Source organism: Hippichthys cyanospilos, chromosome 12 (assembly GCF_059441005.1).
Source record: "Hippichthys cyanospilos isolate Australia breed blue-spotted pipefish chromosome 12, RoL_Hcya_1.0, whole genome shotgun sequence".
Lineage (NCBI taxonomy): Eukaryota > Metazoa > Chordata > Actinopteri > Syngnathiformes > Syngnathidae > Hippichthys > Hippichthys cyanospilos.
In genome coordinates this window covers 18,353,990-18,370,999 of record NC_142380.1, presented here as the reverse complement: position 1 = coordinate 18,370,999, position 17,010 = coordinate 18,353,990, and the positions used below count along the sequence as shown (strand labels likewise).

Here is a 17,010-nt window from a genome sequence, read left to right as displayed (position 1 = left end):
TACAGTAACAAGTGGTCACTGCTCGGGCTGGGGATATTTACCGTATGTTTACCGATGTTGTGCGCTGAACCACTTCAGTAATTTTCTGAATGGGTTGATAAAATATTGACTCAACAAGTGCCAATGCAATGATATCTTTGTTTTTATTGTGTGTGTGAATGTATAAAATTTGGCAGTGGTGACTTGATGTACAGAACTACAGTGGGTTCTGCTCAACACACATATTTGATGTATTTTTCATCTGCATGATTGCTCAGTGACGTCAACAATGCTTTAAAGAGGCAGAGGTTGAGGTTGATGTTTGGAGATGTGTTCGTGTGCCACATACACGGCAATTTTATCTTAATGTTTTTGTAAACCAGTGGTTCTTAACCTTTTTGGAGGCACCGAACCCTACCAATTTCATATGCTCATTCACCGAACCCTTCTTTAGTAAAAAATAAAATATGATTTTATTCCCGGTCGCCACGTCGTGAGTCCATACGCAGGCGCTTATTTGCCTGGATCGGCCCCCCTCTTCCGGCTGGGAGAGGGGGCTAGCTAGATGGTGAGGGCTGACTTGACCGCCTCCATTTGGTCCTGCTCTGATCGACCATCGCGGGTTAGGAGATCGGCCGTCTGCGGTCCACTTGATTGGAATGTGGGATGGTTCCTGCCCAATGGCTTTGCCTGCTGTCAAGACATCACTGCACTATATAGCACAATATGTTTTCTGTAATGTATATTGTTTGTTATGTGTATGTCTGTATTTGGTACATGCAGCATTGACTTCATTTTTCGAAAGAGGTCTCCACATGACCTCTTTTCATCTGTGAAGCCCTTTGAGACTTTGGTGATTTAGGGCTATACAAATAAAATTTGATTTGATTTGATTTGAACGGGCTAATTACGGTGTGTGGTCCCGACTGAGAAGGAGGTCTCACTCTGCTGCATAAATCAGCGACCTCAAAGCGGACCGGTAGGAAATCTCAGAGCAGGACGCTTTCAATGACTGTGCCCACTAACGGCAGACTAGGCTGAGGGGGGGGGACCTCTGCACCGGAGGCTCCACCGAACCCCTGAGACCGACTCACCGAACCCCTAGGGTTCCATCGAACCCAGGTTGAGAACCACTGATCTAAACCTTATGCAGTGATCAAGTAATTTGTTATCTGTTTTTTTAACGGGAGAGATAGTGGCAGACTTGTCTGCCTCGCATGCACAAGTTGTGGGTTTGCTTCTGGCTCCAGCCTTCCTTTGTGGAGTTCACGTTTCCCCTGTGCCCATGTCGGTTTTCTCCAGGCACTCTAGTTTCCTCCCTCATTCCAAAAACATGCATGGTAGAAATATTGAACACTCTTAATTGTCTTTAGTTGTGTTTGTGAGTGTGCCCTGCAATGGGCAGTCATATTTTGTACACGCTACAGAATTTATCTATTTGCACTGAAGATTAATTATTGGTCGTATTACTGTGTATTACTGTGTCCAAATCTAGTCCGCCACATCCTTTTATTTGGCCTGCGAAATGCCAATTATGACTAATAAGATTCTGGCTAAAGTTGTATTCAATTTTAAATTGTTTTTTAGGAGGAAACAAGCATTTTGTGTTACCATTCCCCCTCTTCAGCAGTTTTTCATGTGTGACAATCACAGGTAAAACTGATTTTGACTTCACAGTCAAAACACCCCTCCAATAGAAACTAGAAGTACAATTTGGCCCCTGATTAAAATGTGTTTGACACCCCTGCCCAGTAAGAATCCTACAAATAATATTAATCATCATCATAATAATAATACGCTTATTGACAAATTAAGTGTATATTCATCAAAGTATACAGAACACAACCAAACGACCTCAATCAACACAGTATTTTAATAAATAATATATTCCATTTCAAAACAGCCAAATATTGATTTTAACAGAATGCATATATTTCATGTCATCACAGCATCCACTGAAGCGACAAAGTAGGGAGCAGTATTTTCTACAAAGACAGATGAAGATAAGGAAGATTGACTAGATGGGATTATATAAGACAGAAGTGAATGGCGGCAAAACTTTTGAGCTTCTAGTCCATGAAGCCACCGTACCTTTTCTGCAGCTCGCCATTTTCCCATGCACGCTTTGATACTCCCCCATTCTTGTTGCTGTCCACCAGCCACTCAGGCCTACCCACACGCCTCATGAACCCTCCATAGCGCTTTTTCAACCCACGGCCTAACACTTCCTCCAGAAGATCACCCTGTACTTCCCCATCACCAGCACGACGCAGAAAGCCTCCATACCGCTTGACAGTTTCGCCCTCTTTGCCATGCTGTGATGCCGTATTAAGGACCTTGAGGATCTCCAGACGTATTTTTTCTTCCTCATCTTGATTTGAAGGATCATCTGACAAGCCTTCAGAAAAAGAACGTCGAGACATGAAGCCGCCATACCGCTTCATAAAGCCGCCGTATTTCTTAGCCAGCTGGTGTCCTGGTGCTGTTGCATCCTCATCATTAGTTGTAATGATGCCAGCTGCCTCTGGTTCTTCTTCTTGCCGTAGGTCTCCGTCAAACGGAACATGGTTTGCTTCCTCCACTAGGATGTCCCAGCAGAGGCGGAGCTTCTCACTATCAATCTCCCCATCACACTCAAATGAGCATGTCTGAAAGGAAAAGAAAAAAAAAACAAAATCAAAGTCTTCGTTAGCCCATGCAGCTCCAATTGTCCATATCAATGTCTACTCTGTTGCGCTCTCTCTCTCTCTTCTACCATTTTCCCAATATCTCTCTCTCTCTCTCCTCTCCCTCACTACACTGTGTGTGTGTATATATATATATATATATATATATATATATATATATATATATATATATATATATATATATATATATATATATATATATATATATATATATATATATAAAATGAACAATATTAGTGGTCAGGGTTTAATGAAAGTCGATTTTTCTCTCCACTTTCTGGCAGGGATTTTCGATCCTATGTGACTCATTCAATCTATCCTCGTTTCATTAACCTCCACCCTCTACCAAAAGCCATATGCCAAGCCATGTTGAATTTGCAGTTGGATGAAAAAGAAAAAAAGATATATTTTGATCTAAAGAAGGACTTGCTATAGAAAATTGATGGATGGATGGAAATGCATATTCCTAAAAAAAAAACAAATGGCTTTATGACAGTTACAATACTTAACTGAGCCAAAATATATCTCGATATCAGCACACAAGCACTTTTTTAACAATCATAGAGAACACTCAGCATGCTACTCAGTTTGTGTGGCAATTCTCATTGCTGCTAATGAAAGTCTCGTTTTCCAAATAATCCTACACTTTTCTTATTCTCCCTAACACATCAGGCCATCTACTATGACCTGGGGGAGAGGTGGCTACATGGAGTATAATATGCTTCAAAGCTCCAATGTGTCATTGGTTTTCACTTATTTGAACCATCAGAAACTACTGTTAGACTGCACTGGGAACAGATTCTTGCTGAGCTTTCAGCGCCACTGGCGCTTATGAAGACAGAATTAATGAACAGGAAAATTGAATTGAGGACATATCGGCACTTCGGGGGTGGGGGGCATGCTCCCCACTCATGGCAATGATGAAAAGTATAAACAAGCTATTGTGTAACGCATGCATTGTGAGATTACGTTCAACAAAATGTGATTTTTGTGTATGTGTTTTGCTCCTTCGGAAGACAGACAGACAGACAGACAGACAGACAGACAGACAGACAGATAGATAGATAGATAGATAGATAGATAGATAGATAGATAGATAGATAGATAGATAGATAGATAGATAGATAGATAGATAGATAGATAGATAGATAGATAGATAGATAGATAGATAGATAGATCGGCAAGCAAGTTGCGAGATCCAGCTGGTACTATTCTTTATATTAGGAGACAAGACTAAATTGAGTAAATTCCACACATATTTTTTTAATTGTACATTTACAATTTTAATGAGAAAAATAAATGGCTGAAGTTAGAGAAACATTTTGTTTTAACTCATATTAACATTTTATATGCCTTGCAATAGCATATTTTTTTGAAATATTAGTATTATAAAGTGATGACTATTTGATACAACTATATTGAGAGGCACTCATATGCATTGGGAGCGCGATTCTCAAATGAGGGTACAGGGACCTGAAGTACTCAAGATTTCAAATAAAACAAACAAACATTCAAAAATCCTTAAAAATAATACATGAACTGATTAAATGTTTCAGGAAAATATTCATACAACAAATGTTATGTTCAGTAGGTTGTTCAATTTCATTATTTTAAAAATCGAGATTCTCCACCATACTAGAATGGTTTGACCCAATTTGTTAAATGCCACATCTCATTACCTGTCAAGTTAATGACTTTTTTTTTTTTTTTTGTGAACAAATCTCTACTATGATCCCAAAAGAGGACAGTTTAAGTTGAATATTTTTCTGTGGACAAATATTTATTTTTAATTATTTCTTTTTGAAAACAGGTCTGACACTTTGTGGATTATTTTTTGTGGACAAATATTTATTCATAATTAATTATTTTTTTGTGAACAGATCTTGACTTTAATCTCAAAAGAGCACACTTCATATTTAATATTTTTCTGTGGACAAATATTGAAGTAGAATGATTTCATTCTGAGAACAGGTTTGTCACTTTATATTAATTATTTTTGTGTGGACAAATATTTAGTCATAATGAAGTTATTTCTTTTTTTTATTACAGATCTCTTCCATGATTCAAAAGAGGACACTTAATGTTGATTATTTTTTGTGGACCAATACAAATACAGTTTGAAAGGTTCTAACTCTTCATAAATCAGACACGGCATGTTCTGAGTTTTTTTTTTTTTTTTTTTTTAAATAACCAAAAAATGCTGGTTAAGGGGGTACTTGGCTGAAAATATATTTCACAGAGGGGTACATCATTTAAAAAAAAAAAGTTGAGAGCCACTGCATTAGGATACCCGCAATCACCGGCGACTTTTTGAAGGATTGGATATTTTGGATACTGTGGAATAATTGCAGAGGTTGATTGTAGTACGAGTAGAAGCATATGTATTAAGAAGGCCTATAAGTAAGTTTTCGTTACCAAAGTGGATACACCAGCTTGTTGTCCAAACAGGCGGTCTACACACAGAGCGCACTCCTTTCCACAATTCGTCCCAGTCACGAGCGACACGCATGCTCCCAGAAGCAGCATCCAAATGCAGCTGCGGAATGCGCGGAAAGCCATCGACTGAGAAGGAAAAAAAAAAAAAAAAAAACGTCAAACACAAACTAATACAAAAGAAACCATCAGTTTTATTCGATATATATATATATATATATATATATATATATATATATATATATATATATATATATATATATATATATATATATATATATATATATATATATATATATATATATATATATTTTTTTTTTTTTGCACAGGACAACACCAGTGGAAACTTTCTTATAGTTAAGGTAGAGAAAAAGACTTACCTTATGACTACAGTAATGTTATGAAGTGACGCTGAGCAATTCCTTCTTGAAATGTACTCACAGGGTTACAGGCAGAAGAAGCCGCAGCTCACAATTTATGTGCACGCGTTCACCGAGTGGCACGCAGCGGTCACCTTTCAGCCAATCAGCAAAAAGCCAGTTAGAGCGAAAACCCCATACACTGAGATGTCTAATATTGAGGTTGTTTATTAGAGTGCGAATGTTACCTCTGTCACTCAAATCACCGCGTCAGTAGTGGAGCTGTTTAAATAGTTGTTGTAGGTGACGTCACATGTGTGAGGGGAGAGGAGGCGCGGGGCGGATTATTGCTTTAATAAGAGGGACGCATTTGTCATTTTGCTATTGGCGGTAATTAATGAAGGAGGGATGTAATGCTTCATTTGTCAAAGTCAAACCCTTAAACTTATACATTGGTGCGTCTTATTTTGGTAGTGGGCTGCTTTTGAATGATTACAACGAAATCATTGCTTTCATCAGCTATATTGTTTTAATGCTGTGTATCTTGTGCAGTCAAACGATGTTCATTCATTTATTATCCTCCCTGTGTTGATTCCAACAAATCACAGATATATGATGACAAACATATCATGTTGTGGTTTAAAACTTTGTTTTTTGATAACTGACTTACAGAGACTAAATGGCATTTCCGAATCAGTCATGATCCATTTTAGATTTCCTTTTCAAAAACAGCTCAGAGCCCTTCCCAATAGCTATGCAGAGGAAAAATGATGCAAGCACATAGAAGGAACCATGTACTGATGTCGATTCCCCTGTACCAGGGAAACATGTTGCTCCATGACAATAATTAATTTGATAACTGAATTATTTTTCATACTCAATTACCGTTAAAAACATGCCGTATGCTGTTGACTAGAGCCTGGAATGAATCGGTGGATTGATTGGCTACTTGACCATTGGAAACAAAGGCTGAATCAGATTTTTCCATTCAACTCAAATGCGTCATAACATATCATCAGGGAGGAAGCGCTTGTGTGCATTTTAGCTGGCGAATGAGCATTAGATTAAACTGTTGAGTTGAAATGATTAGTCCGCCAGGGCCATCTGGACCAGTGGTTATCAAAGCTGGGTCCGCAGAACGATTTGGGTGTTTTGGAACTGATTTAGTTCATCTTTTCAAATGACACTGTGTAAGATTTAGACCGCTTTTCATTAAAAATGAAGAAATTGAATGATTATAAATTTCAAAAACTTGCAGATAAATGTGTTCTTAATGACCAACAGTATGTTTTAAATATATTTGTTGGCCTAGTTATCATTTAATTATTTTACATGGGTGATAGCACTCCTCCGCTGGTTGCCATGTCTGTTATAGCTACGGACAGTAGGAGGAGTGTTTATTGCTGCATTTACAGTAATGTCCCTACATTACACACATTCTCTGGGATTATGTGTAATTTTTCACATACGCCTAGTGGGACCTTTAGGGGCATTACGCTAAATGTAGCACTAAACACTCCACCTGTTGTCCGTAGCTAAATCTTACACAGTGTCTGGAAGCACAAAAAAAAACATTCTTGAGTTCTGCTGTTGGCCATTGGACAGCGGTTGACGTGGCTGCACTAGCTTGTTGCCTGTTCTGTGTTCGTACACCACAATTATGTTTCCAAAAAGTGAATAAGACGGCATGGTAAGGTGCAACACATTGAGTAGATAGAGTGCATCTCATGTCCAATTCTGATCAAATTAAATTTTTCATTGGTTGGACCGTGATGTATTTTTTAGCAAAAAACTCAATCAAAATAATTTAGGATTCTGAGGTGAAATGATGCACTAATAGCGATTGCTGATTTGGGGTACGAGTCAAGGCCTTACTATTAACTGAAAACAACCGTTCAGGGCTCACTTTTTTTCTGGGTTTGCGCATGTGATGTTCGCAAGATCATATAATGAGCCGCTAAATGCAGCGACGACAGTTTGCAAACAGTAACCTGCTAGTGGTTTGAGTGGTTTCACAGGTCAAGCCACACAATGTGTATAAATATGTGTGTGTGTGTGTGTGTGTGTGCATTTAACAGTGTGAAAGTGTCCTTTTTTAAAATTTAGGAATGTGTTGGTGAATGCGGTAAGAAATTTGAGCGGTTTGGTATCTCAACCAAGGTGAGGAACTAGGAGAGTCGATAATATTCGTGCTGTAACTGAATTTCATAAATTGCTGCCTTCATTAATTTAGTTTCTGTCGTCATTCCCTCCTTTTTTGCCAGATCATTTCAGTGAGATAGTTTATTTGACAGTAGATGAAGATGAGCTCCTACAAGAACAGCTAAATCTAACCATTCCCTAGGGGCATCGGTTACTCCACAGTTTTAATGTGCTTTAAGAAAGCCAGCAGCTTTTATTGTTGCCACTGGGTCAAATTGTTTTCTTGTATTGAAATTAGTGGCAGCTGGATGCAACTCCACCATGTTGGAACCTTGTGGGTTGTTTTAGTTGCCATAAAAGTTGCCCACGACAGGTATCAATGGTAAACAGGTCTTAGAGAACGGACCAATGAACAAACAACTCAAAGATAATGAGTACAAAATTTGGAAGATTATTTCTCTTGACCGGTTGCTGGTCACTGGAGTCATGCAGGGTATCATGGAAACTGGGAATTTGATTGTTTAAAGAGAGCAGCCTCAGATATATTTTCAAGGCACTGTCGGTGAGAGAGTCTATGCAATTTTCTCCAGTCTGTCCAACATGCTAATGAACAGACATATATATCGCATTGTGACATGAGAGCCAGCTGAAAACCAATCAAATGATTTAAAAATCTATTGTACTCACATCTCGTTGTATGCACCAGATTCTCAAGATGTCACTTGTCATGAGTGGGTCCATTCCATTCATGTCCAGATGAAACTGCCTTAGACATGTTTGCCAAATTCCCTCAATCTGCACCTTTCTTTGAAATACCCCTGGATGGGTGGCTGCTAGGCAACAGCAGCTACTGTACCAATTAGAACTGGGTGTGATGACACCTTTAATTAAGGTTGCATGCTTTCAATCATATTTTCGATAATGACAGGCCAGTCATCCAAAGGACATTTGGTCTCCTCAAAATTGGCTTTTGATGTCTTGATGTCAATGGGACGCGACATTACACAGGCCACTGTGTGATGTTCCAAACAACTTCACCATAGGGCACAGATGTCATTTTGACCTCTAAGGGGAGACATTACTGGACTTAAAGAAAGAAGGAGAATGCCATGTCACCTTGGAGAGCAGCAGAGTGGATAGGAGAGGAGATATCACCTGGCAGAGCAACTTAATCAAGTTATTTTACAACTCAGGGTCAGAAGCTTAAAGACAACTTAAGCATTATCACACTAGCTCTTTTTCTTATTGGTTTATTTGTAAGGCTTGCTTTTAGAAAACTTTGGCTTTCTTTAATAAATGTGTTTGCAGTCCCATGCTTGTTAGAAAGAAAAAAAAGTGTGGGTGTGATTTCAGAATAACACATCTTGTTCACATTGGAGCCTTGCTCACTCTGGCAACCAAAGATTTATAAAGACGGTTGCGCGTTGTCATGATTACGTTTCTGGGAAGAACTTCAAAATAAAAGCACACCAATTGTGTCATACCTTACTTGTGCCACAGGTACAGTTTATTTTGAAGGATTGACTGGCTTCCCTACAATGTTTGGTTTTAAGATGATACAGTGGCTTGACAGGCACTGCACTATCCCATAAGTCTCATAGCACTTTTAAAACATAAGAAAAAAAAACAGATCACGTAAAAAATAAACAGCACACGTCACTTTAGTGACTGCTCCCCCACCAGTGTTTTGACAAGCAGCACATTGTCCCGTATGTCTCTCTCTCTCTCTCTCTCTCTCTCTCTCTCTCTCCCTCTCTCTCTCTCTCTCTCTCTATCACTTCTGAAAAAAATACAGATCGCTTTGTCACACTCAGTCTGTAAACATGATAATATATGATAGTCGTATTAGCTGTAGCTGTCCGTGCGTCCGTGCTGTATTAATATAAAGAATATGATACAGCTGATAGTATCATCATACGCCAGAACTTAAAATAATTAATAATAATTTTAAGTTGTTTTTCCACAAAGTTTTATGAACTCCACCAAGTGTCGTGACAGTGCGCCATGTTGGCGATGGATGTGGGAGGGTGGATCCAAAATGCAGGGAGGCAGGATGAGATGAGTTCAATGGTTGCTGTTAGCTTACGTTTGAATGACATGTGTTTTTCTTTTTTTGTAAATAACTTTATTTAACTACTTGCAACGGTGGATCAATATAGCACCGCCTTCGTGCAGTGAGCATCCAGTCACGTCACCTTCAATGTGAGGCTTCTAGATGGCGAACTTATGGCTTGATTGACTATTACAGCTGTATATTAAGCTTTAGGACCACTAACATATCCATCTACGTTTGCGCAGAAGCCCATGCCGTGTTGAAGTGAATGCCCTGTCTTCTGACAAAGGCAGATTTCAAACAGCATAGCGACACAAGTTAGCTAAATTATAATTGGCTAAAAACTCTTAACATAAAACCACAGCACTGCAAGGAGCGTAACCAAATGGATAGATGAAGTGACACGAAAAAAACAGAATATGGAGAGAAATCTTATATATAAAATATTTTTACTTTATACTCTTCTCTTCCTGACATTTTTGCTCTTCAACCGTAAATGAAACAGATCTGTGATGTCACTCTCGTGAAAAAAATATATGACAAAAACCAAGGAGAAATCTATCTTGATCATTTACAGTTTATTTAAAATACAGTGAAGCCTTGAGATACGGATGCTTCTTTTCAGTTTTTTTTTATTTTGCGAGCATATTAGCATATAAAAGAAACAAAACAAAACTTGAAGTCTAAAAATTCCCATTTGAATTAAACGCAACATGAACCCAACCGAATTGAAACTTCACAAAAGTAAACCCACAACGAGAAAATACAAAGAAACCTCCAAAACAGAAAACGTAGAAAACAGAAACATGACACAAGTTTTTTGTTTTTCTTCTGCTGTTTGCCCTCCTCTGTTGCCACATTTGCTTTGAAACATCGCCTCACTTGAAAGGTAATTTATTATAACATTTAATGTTATTTTTGAAGTGATGATTTACAAGTAAAACACGATTCATAATAAGACAAAAATCATGATACGAAAGCCACCACTTGATTTAAAAAAAACAACAACAAAAAAACGACCCCCCCGAAACATTCAAAAAATAAGGCGCTTCAAAACCTATACACGATATAATGGAAACTGATCGTCGTATTGCAATATTGCAGAATGTGCATTGTGTCACTTCGGATCGCAACATATCAATATAACGATATTATCACCCAGCACTGATGGTCAATGACTGCTTGAGTCTACTGCCAACATGAATGACCAGCACTTATTTCTTTCTTTCTTTTGTTTCTTCATACAATTATAGATACTTGACGGTAAGCATTTTTTTCAAAACCTCAGCTATGAAATTTAAAACTTAAAAACGAAAATGGTGCAAAACAATGAGCTTGTTTGGCGAGCCGCTGGCTAAGTCGACGTACAGGAGGGCCTACTTGATCCAATGTAGCACCCTAGCAAGATTCTCTTGTGGCGCACCCCTCTGTTGGTGATCTCACACACACACACACACACACACACACGCAGACACACACACACACACACGCACGCACACACACACACAAAATAAAACCATAAACTGGGAGGGGATTAAAATCCAGAATTCAGTCAGAAGTTCAAAAGAATACCTCAATGCCAAAATATTTACTTTAAAATTGGATTCTGTAGTCAGTGAATACATGAAAAAAAGAAAATTCCTCATGCGCTATCTTCTTCTCACAGTTAATTGTTATCATTGTTTTGGCTATAACAGCAAGCAAAAGACAAGCTTTTTAATTAAGAACAGGCGTTCAGCTAACATAACTAAGTCGCCTCATTGTTTGTCCTCAGCACTTATTTATCAGGAACAGGCGAGGCAATAAAGATTGCTTTCCAAAGCCAGTTAGGAGGACTTTGCGTATACTGTTTACTCTCTGTGTGTATGTTCACTTATTTGAAAGATAATGAGCTCTGAAGATTATGTGAGATAAGTATCACTTTGGCAACAGATATCAGGTGGGCACATTGTGTAAGCAATATCATTGCAAGTCATAGAGATTGTGTCACTGAAAATAATACAGTTGTGCGGAGTTTCCTGTCCAACACAGGAAATTCAAAGAACATTAAGCCATTCTTGGTGAATGATGGTACTGACATGAATACAAGTTATGAAAGGTGCACAATGAGGTGGCGCAGTGATGTCACAATGTGTCACGCAGCACAAGAGGGTACATCTATCACCACCTTACAGTTTTTCATGAGATTTTGAAAACGTTTTTAATGGGTAATATTTTTCTTACAAAGATTTACTGTCATTACAACTTTGTGCGTCGTTATTGATAAATTTAATTTAATTTTGACATACATAACAATTTGCATTTTCTGCTGTTGTAGAGATATAATTCTGTCATAATCCTCGATGATCCCGAAATTCGGATTGGGACGACAGTGTCATGACGATGGCACCGAAACTTATGAAGCATTCTTGGTTAACTGCTTTCTGCTCTCCAGCCTTGAATATTAATGCATTACAAAAATAATGTAATTACTGTAATACCTTACTTTTTGCTGTAACGTGGTAGTGTAATATATTACACATGAAAAAATATTCCTATTTTATTCAGTACAAATGGTAGCATCGCAATGCATTACGGTGCATTTTTAACCTGAAAGTGATGTTTTTTTCCCAAATATGCCAAAAATACCGGATCGGAGGGGAAAAGTCGGGGGCAAAATGTTTACTAAGTAAACTTTACTTGCCGTTGTTAGTATCTACTATAGCAGAGATGAATGTGGCAGCAGCAGACAACAGGTTGAATATGGTAGATGTGTACATAAAAATGGACATGCGGCTATTTCTCTCGGTTTGTCAGAGATAAAGACAAGAAGAATATGATAATTACAGTACTCTGTGTGCCACACCTAAGGAGCTGTCCACTTCGCCAACTAGCACCAGTAATTTTTCAAACCATTTAGAGCTGTGCCATAGTAACATGAAGTCAGCGAAAACACAGGGATGCTACTTGCACCTCAAGAGTTTAGGAGATTTTTGGCAGAGTATGTTGCATGTAGAAGATATGTTGCTGCTTTCCACAGGGGATTCACCAGCATTTCGAAAACATGTCAGCAATATCCCTGTCGCAGCTAACAAAATGAGTAAAGTAAGCTAACGCTAATCTTCACTGTACAAATGCTATTAATATTAATCCATAAATAGTTGTGGTTAAGGTGTATCAAGATAAAGCATACAAAAGCTCATGTTAAATAGTATGTTAAACACAATGGTGGACCGTCAGGGCCAGCAAGGCTGTCTCTGCTGGCCTAATTCCTGCTTTTAATAAATCAGATGTTATCCACTCTAATATCTCTGCATGCACTTGGGTCCACTTTCTGATTGTGATAATTGCTCAAAAAGCAGGCTAGCATCTCTCACAAAAAAAAAAAAATACAATTTGTACATGTCTTTTTGTACATCTCAGAATTTTTTTATCGACCTTCAGTTTGAAAGACAAGTCCTTTGAGGCTGACCACCGCTGCCAGGTGGACCAAATCAAACTTACGAGAACGCAGACAATCAGGGCAGACACGAGTGGAACAGAAACATGAACAAAACCCCACAAACTCACAACAACTAAACCCAACCAAACATGACAATTATGAATGTCATAAAAATTTGAAAACAGATATATTAACTCACCCAAAACGGCTGTCCCCGAGTTATTTCAGTCCAAAATCCATTCTTCTTTTTTTGCTCAGAAAGACTTTCATGACTTGCTTGTAGGGTTTGTCTTAGCGTTTCATTTCCAATAATAAATCCTTTTTTATTAACATCAACGCCAATGCTGAAAGTTGAGTCGGTCCAATTTCCGTTTTGCTCTTCTTCAGCCATTGTGGGTTTTAAAAAAACAAAGTGTCTGTATGTCTGGCTTTGACGTACGCTAACGCTAAGGTAAGCTGGTTGAGCAACATGTTTTTTTTTTCTTTATTTTGAAACAAGTTTATTCAACTACTTTCACCCGTTAAAAATGGTGGATCAATATAGCACCGCCTTCCTGCAGTGAGCGCTGCAGTGAGCGTCCACTACGTGAGGTTTCTTGAAGGAGATTTTATGGGTCAATTGGCTATTGCAGCTGTCTAACAAAAATATTGGCCCGTGCACAATGTCATCGCACACCTGCACTGAAGCCTTCAACTGGTCAGTCGAATGCCCAGCGCCTCCGGGCTGAGGCAGACATTAAGTCTGCCATGAAGTTTGCCAGGCAACACATGTTAGCTGAATTCTAATTGGCTAAAAATTCTACACTAAAACTGCAGCACTTAGGAGGAGTGTAACCATATGGATACAATATGACATGAAAAGAACAGAATATGGAGACTAATTTTATATTTAAAATATATTTAGTCAAAATATATTTAAAATGAAATTTACTTTTTATCTTGTTATGATAGTTATTATAGTTATGATAGTTTATTATCGTTATGATAATGTCAGGTTACATTAGGCAAGCATAGAAGGCCTCGCTGTCCCAGACTGCCCCACCTCTGCCTGAATGTATTATCTGTGTCTCACATAATGTCAAAGCTTTTCTTCAAATTGAAATGGAAAAAAAAAAAAAAACACATTTTAAAACCCAGCCAGATGAGTTTATTGGTAGAAGTACATATTACATGCATTACATGTAGTGGTGAGCTGTCAGGGCCAGCAAGGCCTTATATTAAAATGTGATTTGTAATTTAGTGTATGATCTTGTTAAAGCTTGCCTACTCTTGGTGAACTTCATAAACTTTGTGGACAAATAATTTTAAATTATCATTAAATATTTTAAGTTTTAGCAGTATCACATATAACAGTGCTCGTTTTACCACAGGAAAGTGTTGGGTCCCCGGGACTTGCAATACTAAAAAACTATGGGTCCCGACGGAAATGTATGGAGGGACGATATCAGAATCTGACGGTATGATAACCGTGAACAAAAATATTACAGTAATGAAATGACAGCTCTAAAATTCAAAATCTTTTGGTAAATAGCAATTTATGTCGATTATATAAACCAGCGGTCACCAACGTTTTTATCACCACGGACCAATGCTTGGGATTTATATTGCGGACTGGGTGCGCGTCACCGACTGACTGCTCTCAAAAGCACATCATCCTTCTCACGATGTAATATCAACCGCGGCCAGAAGCGGCGCTAAAAAACAAAGATCACGCCAAACAAAGCACAAATGAATAAGCTGTTAAACTAAATCATTTCCAAAACATTATTTCGGGTGCGGCCCACGTTGCCCGGTACCAGGCTCCAGACCGGTGGTTGGAGACCACTGATAAAAACAGTTTTGTTTATAGAATAATAAATGGACAAAAATATTTTGAAAGATGACTGATTTGAAATTGACTGCCATCGAGCGATAGTAGTTTATTTCAAATCAATCTTTCAACTATTATGTGTATTAACAAATAACACAATGTGGATTCTGTCATTTCGTGTCAATGAGATTCTTGTTTTCGAAAGCCGAAAAACTCCCAGACAGCGGACTTTGTATGTTTGAACTGGGGGTACGTTCGATTGGTTGGCCTTCTTGACCCACACTTTAGCTAGATATAATGCTTGAGTCTTACCTTAATCGATATAAAAAAAAAAAATGCTGCGTGAAAGTAACAGAAGCATAGCTGAGGTAATTTACAGTGGTAACTCAAGCCGACAAACCAGGACATGAACATGAGAACGTGATTGGCTAAGGCAGCCAAAGAGCAAAGAGTATAAGTCACATCAAGATGCAGGCTCTCACTGCTGGAACCAAGTGTTTCACAACTTTCCGACAAAAAACGTTTCGTCCAGAGGACGCATGTTGATTTGAAAGTATGCGTCCCATGGCAAAAAATTATGCATCGCTGACACAGGCAAAATGGAGCACTGTATAACGATAAGTTTTCATTGCTGATGCGTGTTTATTGGTGTTTAAATGCTCCGGAAAATCGCCTGTCTAGCGCAGTAATGCGTACATGTTCTTTTGAGTGGTATTTATTTGAGTCGAATCACTGAAGGCCTAAGTGTGAAATGCACGGACTGCCACTGATTACATGTACACAATGATATTCAAGAATGTCTTGAATGTATGGATATGTTGACTCCTTGTTGGTGATAAACAAAAAATATACATCTCTGAAACTCGTTTTATCGATTTCTCATGAAAACATTTGTTCAGGTCACATGATCTACAAGTTTAATTCCTGTGGCAAATTTTTAATCAAAAGGTCAAGTTACTAAAATATCGCCTAAACTATTCATAATCTGGAATCCTTGTTGATTTTCCTGACCATTAAGGCCTCATTTGTAAAGATTGACCTCGTACCTGCAATATAATGGTACAGTGGAAGTCAGCCATGGTGCTTTTTGATAAAAACGTCAACATTCGACAAGCCGGAGCTCTCAAACCTTAGCTTTGGCTGACCTAAAATTTTAGTGTTGCCCTACCATTACAAACAAATGCAAATCGAAATTGGCTTGGTTAAAGTGATTGGGTGTTTTGGCATGGAATAACCACAGTGTAAATTAGCTATTAGTTGAGTAATTTCTGAAATGCTGGAGACTTTTGAAATGTTTTACTGACTTTATTGGATAAAGTTGCACAAAATGCTATTGCAAATGCCCAATGAACAAGTGATAGAACTATAGTTCTTAGTTTTTCTTCTTCCTTTTGAATGTAGAATTTGTTGAAGGATGTCCACTTGTTTACTTTTTACTTCTACTGGAATATGAATTTTCTTACACATTGCATGATCAATAAACAAACAAACAAACAAGCTAAATATGCAAGCAAGATTATAATTGTGAATTCTAAGAGGACAAAATTAAATATAGGTTCACTATGTTGCCCCCCCCCCCCCCCCACCACCCTCCACCCCCTCACACACACACACACACACACACACACACACACACACACACACACACACACACACACAATTTTATTTTTATTTTTTATTTTTTTTTGGGGGGGGTGCATTGTGGTGAACCTATTTTGGATCATGAAATGAAATTATTTCCAAGTTATATATTTTCAAAACCTAGATGAATTTTGAGTGTTTCATTCAAGCTGTGTGTCCTGACCAATTGTACATGATTATGGGCATATAATTTCATTCCCTGGGAACTTTTAATGCGGGATATGGCAAATGAGCAGATAATGAAGACAACCGGTTGGAGATTGGGTGTGTTTATGATTATGCTTTCTATGGAATCAACCGCCTTCTTGTAGAAGAAACGCCTCTTCAGTTCTGTTGTTGCAAATTTCATAGCAGCCTCAGTTTAAGACAATAGTACACACCTCATATTTGAGTCAAATTGAGAAAATGCTTCCTCTTGGTTCCAATTTTTTGTTAGCTGCTTTATTTCCTGCCAGCTGGATAATCAAAGATATTTTTGGCTCAAA

General features: G+C 38.1%; 1 protein-coding gene across 2 annotated transcripts; it reads right to left on the bottom strand.

The window, feature by feature from the left end:
• Positions 1–1,833: 1,833 nt before the first annotated feature.
• On the bottom strand, positions 1,834–15,254 carry LOC148415205 (proenkephalin-A-like). Of its 2 annotated transcripts, XM_088429649.1 has the most exons (5): positions 15,197–15,254; positions 5,707–5,740; positions 5,480–5,613; positions 5,082–5,228; positions 1,834–2,627 (listed from the first exon to the last, which is right to left on the bottom strand). In XM_088429649.1, the coding sequence occupies exons 4-5, from the start codon at positions 5,223–5,225 to the stop codon at positions 2,049–2,051; spliced, it is 723 nt and encodes a 240-aa protein (XP_088285775.1). In that variant the 5' UTR covers positions 5,226–5,228; positions 5,480–5,613; positions 5,707–5,740; positions 15,197–15,254; the 3' UTR covers positions 1,834–2,048. The 2 variants fall into 2 exon arrangements, with proteins under 2 accessions (XP_088285775.1, XP_088285774.1); XM_088429648.1 differs by lacking the exon at positions 15,197–15,254 and having other exon boundaries at positions 5,480–6,363.
• Between the last annotated feature and the right edge of the window lie 1,756 nt (positions 15,255–17,010).